The following is a 17,994-nucleotide window of genomic DNA, read 5'->3' on the forward strand; positions in this document are numbered from 1 at the left end:
TGCGTTATTTATTGCTGCAATTAGTTATTTGCAGCAATCAGCCAGTTAAAACACGCCAACCTGATTTTCATGCCTATTTAAAGGCTGGCCAGCCTCCTGTCATTCTCACTTGGTCATTTCACATAGAGAGAGAGATCCCCTCATGGAGATACATTCGACAGCCTATGTACATATCTGCCTTCTTCATTTAAGCACTCATTCACTGCAATTTTTTGTGTTTTTTGTCTCTTTTCTCTCTCCCTCTCCTCTCATGTTCATTTTCTTTATATCCAATCATATGCTACCACATTCATTCACTCTAACATGGTATCAAAGCAGCATTGAAGGGCTAATTGATTGTGGGCAGATCTGAACGGGAGATTTTAGTGCAACAAAAGCTTGCATTTTCAGCGTTCAAGGCCAAAGGGGAGGGGCTGCACATCGAGACAAGGCTGAGGCGAACAAGTGAAGTGCAGGAAAAGGGTGAAGTTCCTATTTTTTGCAAGTTTTTGTTTTTTGTGAAGAAGAAAAGGTTTGCACTTTCAACCTTTTGGTGCAGATTTTAATTTTTCATCGCCTCCAACGGTTGAAACAAATTTTAGGACAAGTAGAGGAAGCCTTAGCAGGTTGCATCTTCGGAGTAAGAGGGGGCTCCCATTGTTTTTGTGCAGGTTATTCATGTGACAATGTCTTTCGAGATCAACATGAAGTTTTAGGCTATTATGAAACATAAGGTTCATGTGTTACCGGCTCTTCCCCCATCACAAGCTTGATGGGGGGAATTACCGCATCTAGCGGGTGATGATGCTCGTCATTCTAGAGTCCAAAACTCATGACCAAGGCTATAGATTGTCTTACAACTACGGGTGATGATGCTTGTCATTCTAGAGTCCAAAGCTCATGACCAAGGCTATAGATTGTCTTACAACTCATGATGCCTCCAAGCTTTGTGCTGATGAGAAAGCTGAGTTGGTGAAGATACTGGCACATTGGGATAAACTGAACTCCTACATCCGCTCTACCCTATTTCTCTCTTGCACTCCGGCTGTGATACCTCATATCAAGCATTTGACTGTTGCTCAAAAGATATCTCTAGAGTTAGACCAATTGTACAATCAGATGACCTTTAGGAAATGGATGTCTTTAGAGGTACAAATGCAGACGTTGAACCCGTCCAAGTCTGCTTCCATGTGCGAGCATATCAATAAGTTTCGTTAATTGCAGGATTTTTTTTTGTTCAATATATTGCATTTCTATTCCTATTCATATGGGATTTGACTTTCAAATTTCTAGTGAATCTTTTATTCTTTAGTACTTTGCTATTTTTATTGCTGCAAAAAGGACAAACTAGAAAAAGAACTATGAACCCCACAATAGCTACAGGATATCCGCCCTTCATTAGATTGAGAATCAACCCCTTGACCTTTTCATGATCACCCTAAATCTTCATCAATTCAATCCAAACCATTTTCCTATCTAATAGTTTTAGCAAAATAATATTGGGTTTATGCAACTTTGACAAAATAAGTTTTGGCTCTTCCACTTTAGGGCTTTTAAAACCAGCCTTCTTCTCAGATAGGGTGGTAAATAACTTGATTTGACACTAATTACAAAAAGTATAAAATTCACATAAACTGAAAATGTGAATATTATCACTTAATCTTGGATACTAGACCTGTTGGCCCCAAAACTTGGCACCCCTTGCAGTATTTCTTTACCTTGTATTGCAAATGGATGAAGTACAACCAAGATTCTTCAACCTTCTCTACTAATCCAAGTGCCACCTACTATCACAAATGACTAGCAAGCCTTCAAATCAATTTTCCCCTTAATTTACTAGGGGATTGACCTTCACTTGTGCTCCTTGGGAAATAAATTAGCCCTAAATTCAATGTTAGTTGGCTAGCCTCTTGAATACTCCTAAAATACACTGATTTTGGCTCTAAAACTTCAAGTTTGAAGCCTTCAAATCTGAGCACACTTCCCCAGGTGGATGTCAAACCCTAATTTCTACTATAAAATAGATTTACAACAGAGATTCACCAAAATCTCCACCTCCAATAGCTAGATTGCTGTAAAACTTAGAGGAAAGCTAGGAAATGACTAGACAAAGAGAGAGAATGCTGTAGAGAGAAAATTCAAACATTTTTCATGAGAATTTAGTGAAATTGAGTTGTTGACCCGGTTTTCCAGCCCGAAATGGATTCACCAACAACAAAGGGAGCATCAGAGGCTATAATCTTCAAGAGAAAGTGCATCAAATGCAATCACCAGCTTCCCCTAGTTAGGAATATGCAATCGCCTTTCACCAAAATGGTCTTCAACAGCTAAGTAATGGCCCCAAGGGCAAGGGTGGTAGGGATGAAAGAATGAGAAGGGCAGGCTGATCACAAAGGATCCATGATGGATAATAAGAGTGGAAGGGCAATCTGCCTATATACAGGCAAAAAATGGTAAAACCATAAATAGGGTCAAAAGTGCCCAAAAAGAAATGCACTATTGTGCCCTCCATCTAAAGTATCTAAAGCACATAAAATGACAAATAAATACAATGTCAAAGCTCCTAATATCCTCCTTTGACTCAAATTGAGGCTCACAAGTGGAAGATGACTACATAAGACACACGACTACTAACACCCCCTCTCATATCCTAAATGTGAAGAAAGGCCAAAGAAGATGCAGATCTAAGGATGGTAAAAAGAGTGTCAATGCCAATGAAGTCCGTCGATGAAGAGAGCTAGCCAAGGAGCAAGACCCCCTTTCCATATAAAAACCCAATCAATCGAAAGGCCACCAAAGGGCAATGGAAGCGGAAAGGCCTCGAACAAATCACTCCTAAAAACTCCAGTTCGGAATGGGCAAGCCAAGCCTTTGACTCAACTATGAGATGATAGTAAGGAACTATCGAAGGCACCATAAGCTACATAGAAACAACAAGGACCAGGGGCCAAGCGGCAAGGGATGATGGCTTAATGACAAAGAAAAGAGATTGCCAGGACAAACAACGTTTCCGACGAATGGTCAATTTGCATTGCGTGCATGGACAAGGGACACGTTGATTGAGCCAAGCCTCACGATCACCACCATGTTGGTCGTGAGTGCTAGACATCTTGATTGCGATGTAATGGAATGATAATTTAATAACGATTCTATATTGTATATTGGGACCACTCCACTATATATATTTCAGGTCTTTTTTTTTTAATATTCGTACCTATCTCTTTGAGTTCGGCTCTAAACTTATCTATCTTTGAGGTCGGCTCTAAACTATGCTCACACACATACATTTTCCTACCTACATTGCAAAGAATAAAAACCAACACAAGAAAAAAATTACAAACACTCGCTTCCATTTCTCTCAAAGACCCAAAGTAGACTAGAAACCTTGAAGAAACTCCTCACAATCTTAGAAAGACCCTCTAAAACACAAAGGGCTAGAAAATCCACAGCCACATCACCCATATCATCCCCCTTTGAAATGGATGGGAGGTACGAGGGAGCCACCAAAGGAGATGGTGGGGAATGGGATGGAACCTGTGGGATAAATGGTACACAATCAAGAACGGATGCAGCAATAGAAAGCTTCCTTGAAGGGAGTCGCATATGGAGTTATGGCACAAGCATCTTGGACAGATGAGCCAAAAGGGTTTAAACTTTAGGTAGCATTGTCTTCTCTTGGAAGAGTTGATGTGAAAAACTCAAAACTTGACTTTTATAATGACTATGTTTTGGGAAAACATGCAAAGAGTTCATACTCTGATGGAGCCTCTGGAAAGGCATGTATCTTGGATTTAGTCCATTCTGATGTATGTACCATGCCAATAAAAACACATAATAGTTTTCGTTATTTTGTGTCCTTTATTAATTACAATTCTAGAAAGGTATGGGTTTCCTTGCTTAAGTAGAAAAGCAAGGCATTGGATGCCTTTAAAAAGTTTTATGCATTTGTTAATACTCAAAAGGGTTTTAATTTAAAATGCATAAGAATAGGCAATGAGGGAGAGTATGTATCTAAAGAATTCAATAAGTTTTGTGATGTCAATGGGATTAAATGGGAGCTTACAACTACTTATAATCCCTCATCCAATGGTGTGGCTAAGCAAATGAATCACACATTATGTGAGAAGATTCGGTACATATTGTCCACAGCTAATCTCCCAAATGGAAGTCTCCCTTGTAATTGGAAAGCCGCCTCATGCTCAAGCAGCATTGAAGACATATGTGTAAAACTCACGGATGTCGATGATGTCTAGGCCGGCTAATGCTAAAGATTTCCACTGGAAAGGGAACCTGCAGTAAAGACCAGTAGACAGAGTGAACTGGAGAACCCTAAACTCAACCTCGGGAGAGAAGCCATTAGCTCCATGCATCCATGTTGGAAGGAATATGAAGGCCTCGTTACCAAGTCACAGCTGAACCTCCGAGGTCTCAATCTAGGTGGTACCTGAAGATCCTGGATATCAGTAGAAGAGATAACTGATCGTAGACAACCACCCTAAGAAAGTAGAGGATGGGTAAAGAACTTCATGTGGAGTAGGTTCCCCCTCTGAGATGGGAGGTGGAGGGGCCCCCGCTGAAGTCCAAGAAGAAGTAGATGCCCCCTCTGAGGGCAAAGAAATAACATCCCCCTATGAATCCCCCTCTAAAGTAGATAGGGAATCCAAAAACTCACGGATCATGGACTCCGAAATGCCTGATGACGAAGGAAGTACCGCCAGTCGGGCCGAAGAAGGTATCTAGGGTGCCGAAGAGCACCCAGAGGTAGCCTCTCAAACCTGAGTAGTCAAGGGAGGGGAAGGGTGGGGCTAAGAATGAGCAAGATGTGGGCAACAGTCGTTGTCTCTCAATGGAGCGGACTGGGTGCCGAAGAAGAGGAAGGAGTCGAGCACCCCCTCTCTCTCGAAGGAGCAAACTGATGACGAGACGGTATCAAACAATTACTGTCTCTCGATGAAGCGGACTGTAGAGCCATAGGTCGTGGAAGCCACTGTACCTGAAAATAAGTGAAAGAAGACTATCGCTGGCATTGCGACGATCTCCAAGAGGTCATAGCACCAATCGATCCTCCATGTGCTCGAAAGGACTTAGAGTGCATCGGATGCATCTTATTGCTTTGAGCATAGTGTAACCGGCCTGTTCACTGGGAAGGGCGGTAGTGTACAACCAAAATATATAAATGCTTTCACCCAATTTACAGTCGTCCACTTTACCTGAACTTAAAGACACAGAATCAAGAAGTAAAACAGGAAGCTAGAATGCTCCTGTTGCCACACAGACACCCTGTTGGCCCCTAAGTTAGGCGCCCCTTGCGGTATTTCTTTATTTTTAAAAAGAGAAAGTACAATGGGCTGTCTTTCACCTATTTTGGGTGAAATTTGACAGCATAACAATACAATTACTGACCCAAATCAAGTTGACCAGGAGGGGAAACTCTGCCCAAGTCTGAAACTTCTGGTTCGAGTGCAGAATTGACCGTTTCAGTCTGCTGTAATTACTGGTTCAGACCTGTTCTGAGACCTGTTTACAACTCATATTGTTGCCTGTATTGTTCAGCCCACTGTAATTACTGGTTCAGACCTGTTCTGACACCTGTTCTCAGCTCATATTGTTCCCTGCACTGTCCTGCATCATCTGGGCCAAGTGCCCCTTGATTCTGACATCAATTGGGCTCTGAATTAACCTCTAAACAGTCCAAAATCTGTACTGATTTAGTGCTGTTTCAGACACCTGCTTGGTGGGATTACCACCCTCACCTATTCCTGCTTGTGGCCAGCAAACAACTGCTCCTGTTCCTGGAGAAAAGAGGCTCTTGCCTCATGCAAAAACAGCATATTCCACACAGCTGTACCTGAATCAGAAGAAAGGCCCTTGATTCTGCAGCATGACCATACTGTCGGGGAGAGAGAGAGAGAGTAGGAAGCAAGCTCAGCCCTCTGTGCATCGTAGACAAGGTAGGCCAGCTCTCAAGAGCTCTCCATCTGCAGCTGTTCATCACAAATGAGCCCCTTTCCATCAAAAAACTGCACGCCAGCCCTCTTTAAAGAGGTAAGTGCACAACTTTGTGCCAAGTGGCAGCACTGGAAGATATTTCCCATTCCAGCCTTCCGGTCTAAAATTCTCCATCCTCGGTGCAGAATTTGACCTCGGCACAAACCAAAGGATTGATCCTCGTGCAAAAACGAAGATAATGACGCGAACAGATTCTGGGATCCAAAAATAGTAACTCCCTAAATTTTAGGAGTTGCTTCCATTGCATCCCCACTAGTCTTCTGACCATCTTTGCAGACTATGGCTACATTCAAATTTGCAATGTAGCTCAACTGAAAGTGAATTTCCACTGATGACCCCGCATGGACTAATCTCTTGCAGATTTGTCCATCTTCACTTTGAACTAGTCTCTTCCAGGCTAGTTCTTCAACACACTTGTCCATATACACTTTCACAAGTCTCTTCCAGGCTTGTCAATCTACAGTGCCATCAGTCTCTTCTAGACTTGTACTGGACCTTAACTGTCCACTCTTGACTCACTAGACATTCCTGTCCGTTTCACATACTGGCCATGCAACTCAGGCATTTAGATTTCAAGAGGGATCCTTCCAAAAAGAAAAACCAAATAAAATATGTAATAAAGAAATCAACAAAAAAGTAATAGTTGTCACAGTCTTGTGACATACCTCCCTCTCGAAATCGCAAACGTCCTCGTTTGCATGAATGTCATACATGCTTCCAGCTAACCTAGTGAACTTACACTTGGCAGCACATGTACAACACATACATGCTTTCTGAACATCCATGGCATTCCCAACAAGACATCACAGCCTTCAAGTCGCATGATATAAAATTCTTCTGCATCAACATAAGACTGTACATGAAGACGCAGCTTTTCAAGAATGGGTGTCACAGACTTTGAGTGGCCAGGACATGCCAACCCTGCCTCTGCTGTGTAGCCCATCTCATCTGCTCTGATGCCCAAAGTAGAAGCCAACTTTGGTGAGATAAAGTTTGCCTTAGCTCCAGGATCAATGAAAATAAGTACATGTTGATCCCTAACTTTACCCCAAGCTCTGCAAAGCTCATTAGCATCCGAGTGTGGCTTGTCTCCCAGCATATCTGGCACTAAACCTGCTGAAGGTTTGGGCTTCTTTCCTTTCCTGTCCTCTTTATCATCATCCAGCTGATCTCTTATTCTTGTCCGGACAATTAGGCGCAATATGACCAGTCTGCTCACAGATAAAGCACTTCCTCTCAGCCATTAAAGCCTTTCTCTCTTCAAGAGACTTGCGCACAAAAGGTTTCTTCTGGTCCTTTCATTGCTATCCAAAGGACTTGGCTGATTTCTTCTTGAACTGCCAAGGTTTACCTATGCTTTGAGAATTCTAATAAACCTGTTTACCAAATGGCTTCTTTGCTGAAAATTTTTCAGATTTGTCCCGTTTAATGCTGCCCCCAAAACCACTTGACTGTCCCAACAATAATGCATTTCCTGTAGTGGCATTCTCAATTAACTGAGTCAAAGTGGTGACCTTTGTCTTTGTACAATAATTCCGAAGTTCCTTGGGCAGCCCACAACAATATTTCTCTATCTGCTCGGTCAATGGCACAACCCTGTAAGAAGTGACTGGAAGCAAAGCCTTCCAAAACTTCTTGTTATAATCTTCCAGATCCTTGCATTTAGATGCATCCAAATTGTGCCAAGCTGACATAACATCAATCTCAAATTCATTGGTCAACCAAGCAGAAGCAAATACTTGCTTAAAGTAAGTCCAAGTGGCAGGAGCCTGTCCTTGCATCAACAGTGTACTCCACCACTGACTAGTATTGTCCTTAAGAAAAGTGGCAGCTTTCTGAGTCTTAGAAGGCTCTGTAAAGTTCCCTCCTACAAATGCGGCATCAAACTGCTGTAAGAAAGAAAAAGCCTTAGTCCTATCTTCAAATCCTCGAAAGATGTCAAACTGTACGGCTGCACCACCTTCCTTGTATGGCTTTGGCTTCTCATGAGCCATCAAAGGGTCCATAGGATATGCCTGCAACATAGGAACACTAACAGGTGGCATAGGAGTTGCCGGACCACTGACTACAGGACTTGTAGACACAATACTTGCTTGCTGATTTTGATAACCAGCCATACCAAAAGTGTCCTGTGGCATGCCAAAACTGCCCTGAACTCCCTGAAATCCAGGCTGCATGCCTATATTACCATACATGGGGTTTGGCATAAAACCCTATGTACCCCCAAATTCCAGGTGCATAACCAGCCATACTCTGAAATACAAATCCACCTCCAAAGTACCCAGGATGTACAAAGGTCGGTGGGAAAACCTGTGGTAAAGCCTAAAAACTGTTTCCATGTCCATTTAAACCAACATTTGGCTGCTGTAAAGTGGCGAGCTGCACTGGCAATGCCTGTGTAACTAGCGTTTCCGCCACCTGTTCCTGGATAGTCGGAACCAATCTTGGAGTCTCCATTGACTCCGCAAGCTACCTTGGTGTTTCCACTGAATCTGCAGCATGCTTACCCTTATCCTGGACCTCTAGTGGATCCAAAATCTTTGCAGATTGCCCAACTTGCTATAAAGGAAGGGAAGGCTGCCAAAATGCCAAAAACCTTGGATTCTGCATCACTTGAGTAAACATACTCACAGCAGCAACTAACTGAGTCTTGAAAATGTCTTCATCCATAGAAGAAGCCGTATGAACTTGTGGCTCAACCATAATGCACAATTCTGTGTCTTACACCCAAACAAACCCTGGCTCACTCTTTAGGGAAAAAGTGATTCAAATCCCGGCAATGGAACCATGTAACCGGCCTGTTCACTGGGAAGGGCGGTAGTGTACAACCAAAATATATAAATGCTTTCACCCAATTTACAGTCGTCCACTTTACCTGAACTTAAAGACACAGAATCAAGAAGTAAAACAGGAAGCTAGAATGCTCCTGTTGCCACACAGACACCCTGTTGGCCCCTAAGTTAGGCGCCCCTTGCAGTATTTCTTTATTTTTAAAAAGAGAAAGTACAATGGGCTGTCTTTCACCTATTTTGGGTGAAATTTGACAATATAACAATACAATTACTGACCCAAATCAAGTTGACCAGGAGGGGAAACTCTGCCCAAGTCTGAAACTTCTGGTTCGAGTGCAGAATTGACCGTTTCAGTCTGCTGCAATTACTGGTTCAGACCTGTTCTGAGACCTGTTTACAACTCATACTGTTCCCTGTACTGTTCAGCCCACTGTAATTACTGGTTCAGACCTGTTCTGACACCTGTTCTCAGCTCATATTGTTCCCTGCACTATCCTGCATCATCTGGGCCAAGTGCCCCTTGATTCTGACATCAATTGGGCTCTGAATTAACCTCTGAACAGTCCAAAATCTGTACTGATTTAGTGCTGTTTCAGACACCTGCTTGGTGGGATTACCACCCTCACCTATTCCTGCTTGTGGCCAGCAAACAACTGCTCCTGTTCCTGGAGAAAAGAAGCTCTTGCCTCATGCAAAAACAGCATATTCCACACAGCTGTACCTGAATCAGAAGAAAGGCCCTTGATTCTGCAGCATGACCATACTGTCGGGGAGAGAGAGAGAGAGTAGGAAGCAAGCTCAGCCCTCTGTGCATCGTAGACAAGGTAGGCCAGCTCTCAAGAGCTCTCCATCTGCAGAGCTGTTCATCACAAATGAGCCCCTTTCCATCAAAAAACTGCACGCCAGCCCTCTTTAAAGAGGTAAGTGCACAACTTTGTGCCAAGTGGCAGCACTGGAAGATATTTCCCATTCCAGCCTTCCGGTCTAAAATTCTCCATCCTCGGTGCAGAATTTGACCTCGGCACAAACCAAAGGATTGATCCTCGTGCAAAAACGAAGATAATGACGCGAACAGATTCTGGGATCCAAAAATAGTAACTCCCTAAATTTTAGGAGTTGCTTCCATTGCATCCCCACTAGTCTTCTGACCATCTTTGCAGACTATGGCTACATTCAAATTTGCAATGTAGCTCAACTGAAAGTGAATTTCCACTGATGACCCCGCATGGACTAATCTCTTGCAGATTTGTCCATCTTCACTTTGAACTAGTCTCTTCCAGGCTAGTTCTTCAACACACTTGTCCATATACACTTTCACAAGTCTCTTCCAAGCTTGTCAATCTACAGTGCCATCAGTCTCTTTCAGACTTGTACTGGACCTTAACTGTCCAGTCTTGACTCACTAGACATTCCTGTCCGTTTCACATGCTGGCCATGCAACTCAAGCATTTAGATTTCAAGAGGGATCCTTCCAAAAAGAAAAACCAAATAAAATAAGTAATAAAGAAATCAACAAAAAAGTAATAGTTGTCACAGTCTTGTGACACATAGTACTTTGATAGCCGATGCAGAACGATCTCTGTGGCCCAAAAAGGAGAGGTGGCACAAGGAGTGCCTGGTGGAAGACGCATGTACTCCGAGGGGGTGGGGAGCAAAGGTCGAAGTCGGCAAGCATCAATTGTGTGTCCGGTGATGCCACAGTAGGAGCACCCAGTAGTCTAGTCATCTGTTGGTAAAGAAACCATGGATACCAGTGTGCCTTGTTGCAGAAGGAAGAGATCAGCCACCATGAACCACGAACCGCAATGTCCGCCTCAAGGGGTGTGAGAACAATGTGAAGCATAAACCACAATGTCCGCCTCAAGGAATGGGAGGGTAGTGGAAGGGCTGGAAGTGAGCTGCTAGTGGGAGAATGTGACCAGCAATAAGAGGTTGCAACCAGTAGAAAAAACGCAGGTGAGGAGAGAGAAAGACTAAAAACGCAGGCAATAGGAGAGAAAGACTAAAAACGTAGGAAGGACAGCCTGCAGGAGAGAGAAAGACTGAAAACGCAGGCAACAGGACTATGATGACGTGGAAGACTGTACAGTAGCAAGACTGCACAGGAATAGCAATCGCCTGGCTGGAATCAGCTCCAAACTGCGTGAAGAGGGCTAAAAATCGGGCGTCAACTGATGGAGACAGAAATGGATAGCTTCGGCTGAGATATCCTTCGCGAACAAGGTGTAGGGAGCAAGTTGAAACACCCGAAATATGCAAAAACGAGATTGTTTTCTGAATGGAGAGTGATCAGCAACAGTCGCTTTGCTGTAAACAGCTGCAAGCTGTAGGTGAAAGGCTGAAAACAAGCGCTAGACTGTAGATGATAGCAAGGGATAGCTGAGACTGCGATGTCTACTGCGAAAGGGGTATGGGCAGCAAGCTGAAAACACCTCAAACCTGCAAAAATAAGATTTTGATGCAGCGGAAGAAGAAAAGAAGTGGAGGAGGAATAAATGAGAGAGTGGTCTATAAATAGGCACAGTTAGTCTAGGATAGCGCTCCTTTTTGGGGCTGCAAACCCTAAACACAAAACACAAAACGCAAAACACAAAAACGGAAACTATGGGTGAAGGATGAAGGGTTTCTCAAAACAATTTGCTTTGTTAAGCTTACGGTATGCTGGTAAAGGAATACCAAGTGGCTAAGCATCTGCCATAGAAAAACGATCAAGTACTTTGCTAATGTACTTTTCTTGTGAGAGAAATAAGAGTTGCTGCTCTCTATCTCTTGTCACACTCATGCCCAAAATGTGTTCAACACCATCCAAATCCTTCATGGAAAAGGCTGAATTCAGCTGTCTTTTCAATGCATTAACCTGGCTTTTATGCTTACTAGCAATAAGCATATCATCTACATAAAAGCACAAGTATAATAAGGCTTCCATCATCGACCTTCTTTATGTATAAGCAGTGATCTGCATTACTCCTTTTAAACCCATGTGAGAGTATGAAGGCATCAAACTTTTTATACCACTGTCTAGGACCCGATTTCAAACCATACAAGCTTCTCTTAAGCTTACACACCAAGTGCTCCTTTCTTGGCATAACAAAGCCTTCTGGGTGCTTCATGTACAGCTCTTTTTCCAAATCACCATACAAGAATGCAGTTTTAACATCCATCTGATCAAGTTCAAGATCCATAGATGCTACAATAGAAAACAATACCTGAAGAATGATCATTTTGACAACAGGTAAAAAGACTTCTTGAAAGTCAATCCCCTCTTTCTGTATATAGTACTTAGACGCAAGCCTAGCTTTGTATTTGGGTTTGCCATCCACACACTTGATTTTATAGATCCATTTGTTAGGAATAGCTCTTTTAACTTTGGGTAATGGAACCAAATCCCAAGTATCATTCTGATACAATGATTTCATTTCTTCTTGCATAGCTAGATCCCACTTTTTCTTTAACTCACATGATAATGCCTCTTTATATATGAGAGGCTCACTCTCATATGTGAGTAAAATGCAATCCAAAGAGGGATCAAACCTCTGTATAGGTCTCCTAACACGTATAGACCTTCTTACCCAATGATGTGTGTTATCAGGCAATGGATCCACATCCAAAGGAATATCAATGACCTCATTATTTGGTTGCTGAACTGCATGTTCAGGTTGCTGTAATACATTTTCAGGCTACTGTAATTCATTTTCAACATGCTGATTTTGTTGCCCAAACTGGTCTTCAGCATCCCTTTGCTGCCCATTTTCATTTGGCTCAATGATGATTCGCTGATTATCATAAGCAGCATCAAATGGAGCTGAATTTTCAGTGTCTGATGGCTGTTCAAGTGGCTAATCATGCTGAAATTTTACTTTCTTATTGTCCAAGTCATTAGATATGGCATTTTTCAGCAGCTTTGACGCATTAGATACCACATTCCGGCTGCGTAGCATCTTTTTCATGCTTGGAATCCAAATTCTATAGCCCATTTCACCTTCATCTCCATAACCCATAAAGATGCCTCTATGGGATCTCATGTTAAGTTTGGCTTTGCTATCAACACATACATGTACATAGCATTCGTAGCCAAAGACCCTTAAGTGGTCATATAAAGCACGTTTGTCAAACCAAACCTCTTCAAGGATGCCACTTTCGAGTGCACAATGTGGAGATCAGTTGCAAATATGCACCGCGGTTTTAAGCTAATGAGACCTTTGCAGCTTCAAAGAGGGGTGACATGAAGAAAAAGTTGAAGGCCCAATGCTATTAATGTGAAAGGAAGGACATTTGTGCAAGGATTGCAAACAATTAGCAACTTCGACGAAGAAAAAGAAGAAGCAGGATATGAACTCCTCCACCAGGTCATCCGCCTCAAATCCTCAGGCTAAGACGCGAAAAGGATCATCATCTTCAAACCAAAGAAAGGGCTTGGTGACCCCTCCTACTTTCTAGTGCAAATCATGTGTTCATCCCTCACAACTCTCCAATGCCAAAGAGAGTGTGAGAAGGTGGTGAGGTGAGACACGTAAGTCTCATCTATACAGGTATACATGTGCATAGGTTCTAGAGAGAGACTTTCCTGACACATCGTCCAAAGTCTGACAGGTTTTCAAATCTTGGAGTTGGGATTGACTTCCATATTCATGATGGGTTGTGACTTCACAAAGAGAAAGATTGGCTCCTAGTCTGAGCTCACATGAGGGGACCATTTTGTGGTCTTGACCAAAGGCGGGAATCCATGTTCACATATGCTCAAAGGCATTTTTGACAAGATTATCATGTATACTACTATGGGGCATTGATGACACACACAGAAAGTGCTATGTTTATTCTCTATTTTCAAGTTTTGGTACGATCAACATATTGACATTAGCTTCTCTCCGAGGCACCTTGGTGGTGGCTTGATCACCCACTGCTTGGGTATCCATGTTTCTATTCTAGTAATCTTTATTGTATAATCTATAATGAGTCACTATCATTGTATCATTGTATTATATCAAATCACCCATGATCTAAGAGAGGATGTTAACAATCTAGTAAGCTCGTGTGTGAGTCTAAGATGACTCTAAGGTAGTACAAAAAGAAGTTTTGGGATGCCTTGCTGCCAGTGACTTCTTATCGTCTAGTTCCTCTTCATGAGCAAGTGGAAAAGTATGTGTGTGGGCTGTCTAAAGAAATCACAGACTTCTACATTAAATACTTTCTATCTAAAATATCTCATTTGAGGCTCATAGAAACAACTAGTAGAACCAATGCAATGCTGCGGGGGGAAGATTCGGGCTTCCAATATATGAATGGGAAACCGAATAAGTAGTTTTCAAGGGCTAAGAAAGTGGCAAATCTCAAAATCGGGCTGATAAGAGGCCAAAACAGCAAGGAAAAGACTGGAATGTTAGAATTTTCCACTTCTACAGGTAGTGCCCAATGTTTCAGTTAGTTTGCTTATAGTGTGAATGCAACTACATTAATAAGTCGTATTACCACTTCTAGAGTTAGTTCTAGAGTTAAATTAACTCTAGTTGAGTTAGCAATAGGTCTAACTTACTTAAGAACTATTGTACTTTCATTCTATCACTCTAGTATTTGCACCTTTTAAGTGTAGAATTGCCGCCCACTCTTGCTCGTTGTCTTGTGCTCTCTCTCTCTCTCTCTCTCTCTCTCTCTCTCTCTCTCTCTCTCTCTCTCTCTCTCTCTCTAACATTTGGTATCAGAGTTAGACACATGGGTTCTGTCTCTCCACCGCTTAACTAGTGCCACCCACACAAAGTCCACTCAAATCTAGATTTTAAGAAGGCCAATGCAATCATGAAGCAATTTGGCTTAAACATGTGTGGAAGGTGCACAAGTTCTTGGGAAATAAATATAATCATCGATAGCAATAGGATATGTTGTACTTCAAACCAAGCATTGACTTGTGATGCTTTCTTCATGAATCCTACTTTATCTAAATTTTTTACAACAATACAGCTGAACAATCGCACTTCAATATACAAGTAATTACAATCATATGACAGCAATCAAAATGTTAAAACGACAATTTAGAACACCAATAATTATCAAAGCCAACCAGATTATATGTATGTGTGCATATTAAATTGTGTTGTTAGAAGACTAAGTGCCATACTCACCTAATCTTCTGTACTTGCTGCCTGGCATATGCAAAATGTGAGGGTGCACATAAAGTGTAGGTATCAATGTGTTCCGGTGTCTTCATGTGGCTGTGCACGCATGTGAGTGACAGCATGAAAGCAGGTTCTATCTTGCTCCTGACCTTCAGTACTCAGAATTAAGGGTAAAACCATACTAAATGCTTTATGGGATTGTCATAATTCTGTGCTCTCAATAAAATGGAAAAGATCATACCTGCTCAAGTTCCTGTGCAATGGTAATGCAAGGCCCACACCAAGTTGCATAAAAGCCCACCACAACAGACGACTCTCTGTTTGCATCTAGAAGCTTGTTCAGCTCCTCTCCTGAAACCTTTTGCTGTTTGCAAGGTACAAGGCCATAAACCATAAAACATTGATTCTCCACAGGATGTTTATCAAAAATCTACAGTTTCTATTGTAGGACGTGTCCATTTGTCATCAGAAAGTGTTGATAGAATTGTGTGATGTCCCCCAAACCCAAAACACAAAAAACAAACAAAAGAATGGGGACAAAAAAACTTACCACCAGGTAGTGTCTTCCGCCCATAGCTATCACAGGCTGAATTCTTCTCCACGGAAGGGGTTTTAGAGCAGGAGCTCTTTCCTTCAAACGAGGGACGGACAAGGCGGGAGGGAGGCTGCCTCGTTGCCAGCCTCGTGCTCGAGCAGACAAGGGAGGACCGCAGACACGCTCCCCTGCCGAGCTGAAGACACAACAGCTCACGCTGGCTGTTGCCATTCCAGTTGCAGGCAAAAGCCCCTCACTCCAGCATTTCTGTTCTGCAAGATTGATCCAAGGTTCAGTCAAGTTTCTTCTTTTGCACGATAGACTGTAATGATGACACTGAAAGAATCAATCTTAGGATCCAACCAATTGCAATTCACCTTGCAATGAGAGGACTTGGGCCTTAAGTATTACGTTGTGGGTCGTCATGGGCACCCGGGTGAATACGCTTATTTTTTCACGGGCTCGTATTTGGGTGGCGGGCAGGCATATTATCCACTGCTTTTTACGCATAAAAGCCACACGTATCTATACTATTAGTTAACGAGAGGTGGGGGCGGGTGCCACATGGCAGCCCCCCACCTTCCCCACAAGAAAAAAAAGAGAACGCGGGGGCGGGTGCTACGCGTCCAGCACCTGCCCCCGCCCCCGCCCCCGCCTGCAAAAATTGCGCCCGCCTAGTTTTGACATAAAGGATTTGTGTTGTAAGGAAGTGGAACCCAAGATTGAACTCATGCACCTGCAATACTCCAACCACTTGGTTATGACAACCCTATTAGGAAAGCCTCAATGTTATCTCTCACAAGGTCTTAAAGATCCCGGAGAGTTGGGATCTATGGTCCAAATTGCATTCAAAAAAAGCAACAAATCGCGATCATTACCATATTTTAAAATAAACTCAATCCGCAAAAAAGTAGATATCAGAAAAATGTTACCCAAAAAAATGGCCCGTCCAAAAAGTAGTTGCTTCAAAATATATTAAAGCTCTAAATGTGTGTATAGTTATATGGAGTAATGGTGAAAAGCTTAACTCTTATGTAAGAGGTCATAGATTCAAATTTTTTCAATTATCTCCCTTTCTTTTTATTATCTCCTTAAGTTTTTGTTTCTCCCTATAATTTTCTATGGCAAGAAACAAGCTATTTTTTAAGAAATATTTAATTTTTTGGAAAGAGATTTAGGCTTTCAAAGTTTGGAGGCAAACTTTCAGCTAAAAAGGTAAACTTAAAAGGTAAAGTTTAAATATTTAAAATCCAATGAAAAAATAAAAACTTTTTTTTAAATAATCCCTTAAGTTTTTGTTTCTTGCTATAATTTTCTATGGCAAGAAACAATCTATTTTTTAGGAAATATTTAATTTTCTGGAATAGATTTAGGCTTTCAAAGTTTGGAGGCAGACTTAAGCCAAAAAGGTAAACTTATAAAAGGTAAAGTCCTAATATTTAAAAACCTATGAAAAAGTAAAAACTTTTTTAAAAATAATAAAGGGAAAAGTTCAAAGGCTTTGAAAGCTTATCCTCATGCATATCATTCAAGCTTTCTACCATTACTCCATATATTATACACATGTTTAAAGAAAACTGTTTTAAGGTATCTTGAAGCAGTTATCTTTTTGTGGGCCATTTTTCGACAACAATTCTCAATAATTACTTTCCAACAAGTTTGGCTAGATTTACTTATTAGGTTGAGTTTACTAATCGGGCTAGGTTGACATTTTAAAAAAGTAACAGTCATGATCGCTTGCTTTTTTGGGTGCGATTTGGACCATAAATCCCAACTCTCTAGGCTCTTTAAGACTCCATGGGAGATGGGGCACATATATTTGAGTGACAAACAATCATCTTATCTAATACTTTTTACACATAAAAGTGGCAAAACAGTTGACAACTTTTTGGCATGCTTCTAGATAGGCAATAGTGTCTACTAACATTGCTCATTAAAGCTGGTACAATCGTACAATCATATGGCGAGTAGTTTACTAACAAAGTACTCTTAGAAAAAAAGTAGCCCTTTCTTCTGAAAACTAAAATAGCGCTTAGCATAGTTGCACATTGCCTCAAACATGTACCAAAATATTATAGCCACTACATTTTTAAGATGATAAACACGTCTAGGTGGGCGGACACTCCTATCTAAACCAACTCACAAAGAGACAACCCCCATTTAGGAAAAAAGTGCACTATTTGTTTGGGAAGGCTTGAATCTCTATCAATCAGCGTTGAGGCCAGTCTTATATATCTTTAGTTTTTCTTTAAGCTTGATGGTTGTTTTTACAAGTGCAACACAAGATCGATTCCTATAAAGTTTCTCCTATTTAGACTTTCTAAATTCTTACTTATATCTTATGAACCACAAGGTTTCACTTTTCTTGCAAGAAACTGTCTCTCTTTTTGCCTTTCCAAACACATGTCAAAAGTCACCTTTGTTAGAATATTAGAATGTACTCATATGAACATGTAATTAAAGAATATCTAGGAAGATAATATCTAGATATTTAGGGGAACTAGATAAGATGGATAGATCATTTGCTTTATGTGTAGATTAGTAGAATTTAAGTCTCTGTCAAAGTAAACTG

At 41.6% G+C, this 17,994-nt stretch overlaps 1 protein-coding gene across 1 annotated transcript in view; it reads right to left on the reverse strand.

Annotated features, from left to right (window-relative positions):
• The window catches only part of LOC148035121 (thioredoxin-like protein CITRX, chloroplastic), a 36,747-nt gene extending 20,964 nt beyond the window's left edge, over positions 1-15,783 (reverse strand). Inside the window, exons 1-2 of the mRNA XM_087680091.1 lie at positions 15,438-15,783; positions 15,129-15,251 (exon numbers count right to left, since the gene is read on the reverse strand). Of these exons, the coding sequence (XP_087536217.1) occupies positions 15,129-15,251; positions 15,438-15,653 (339 nt within the window). The 5' untranslated portion in view covers positions 15,654-15,783. The remainder of the gene's footprint in view (positions 1-15,128; positions 15,252-15,437) is intronic.
• Between the last annotated feature and the right edge of the window lie 2,211 nt (positions 15,784-17,994).

This window comes from Lygodium microphyllum, chromosome 6 (genome assembly GCF_053477565.2).
Source record: "Lygodium microphyllum isolate KBCC chromosome 6, Lygodium_microphyllum_v1.1.10, whole genome shotgun sequence".
In the NCBI taxonomy this organism is placed as follows: domain Eukaryota; kingdom Viridiplantae; phylum Streptophyta; class Polypodiopsida; order Schizaeales; family Lygodiaceae; genus Lygodium; species Lygodium microphyllum.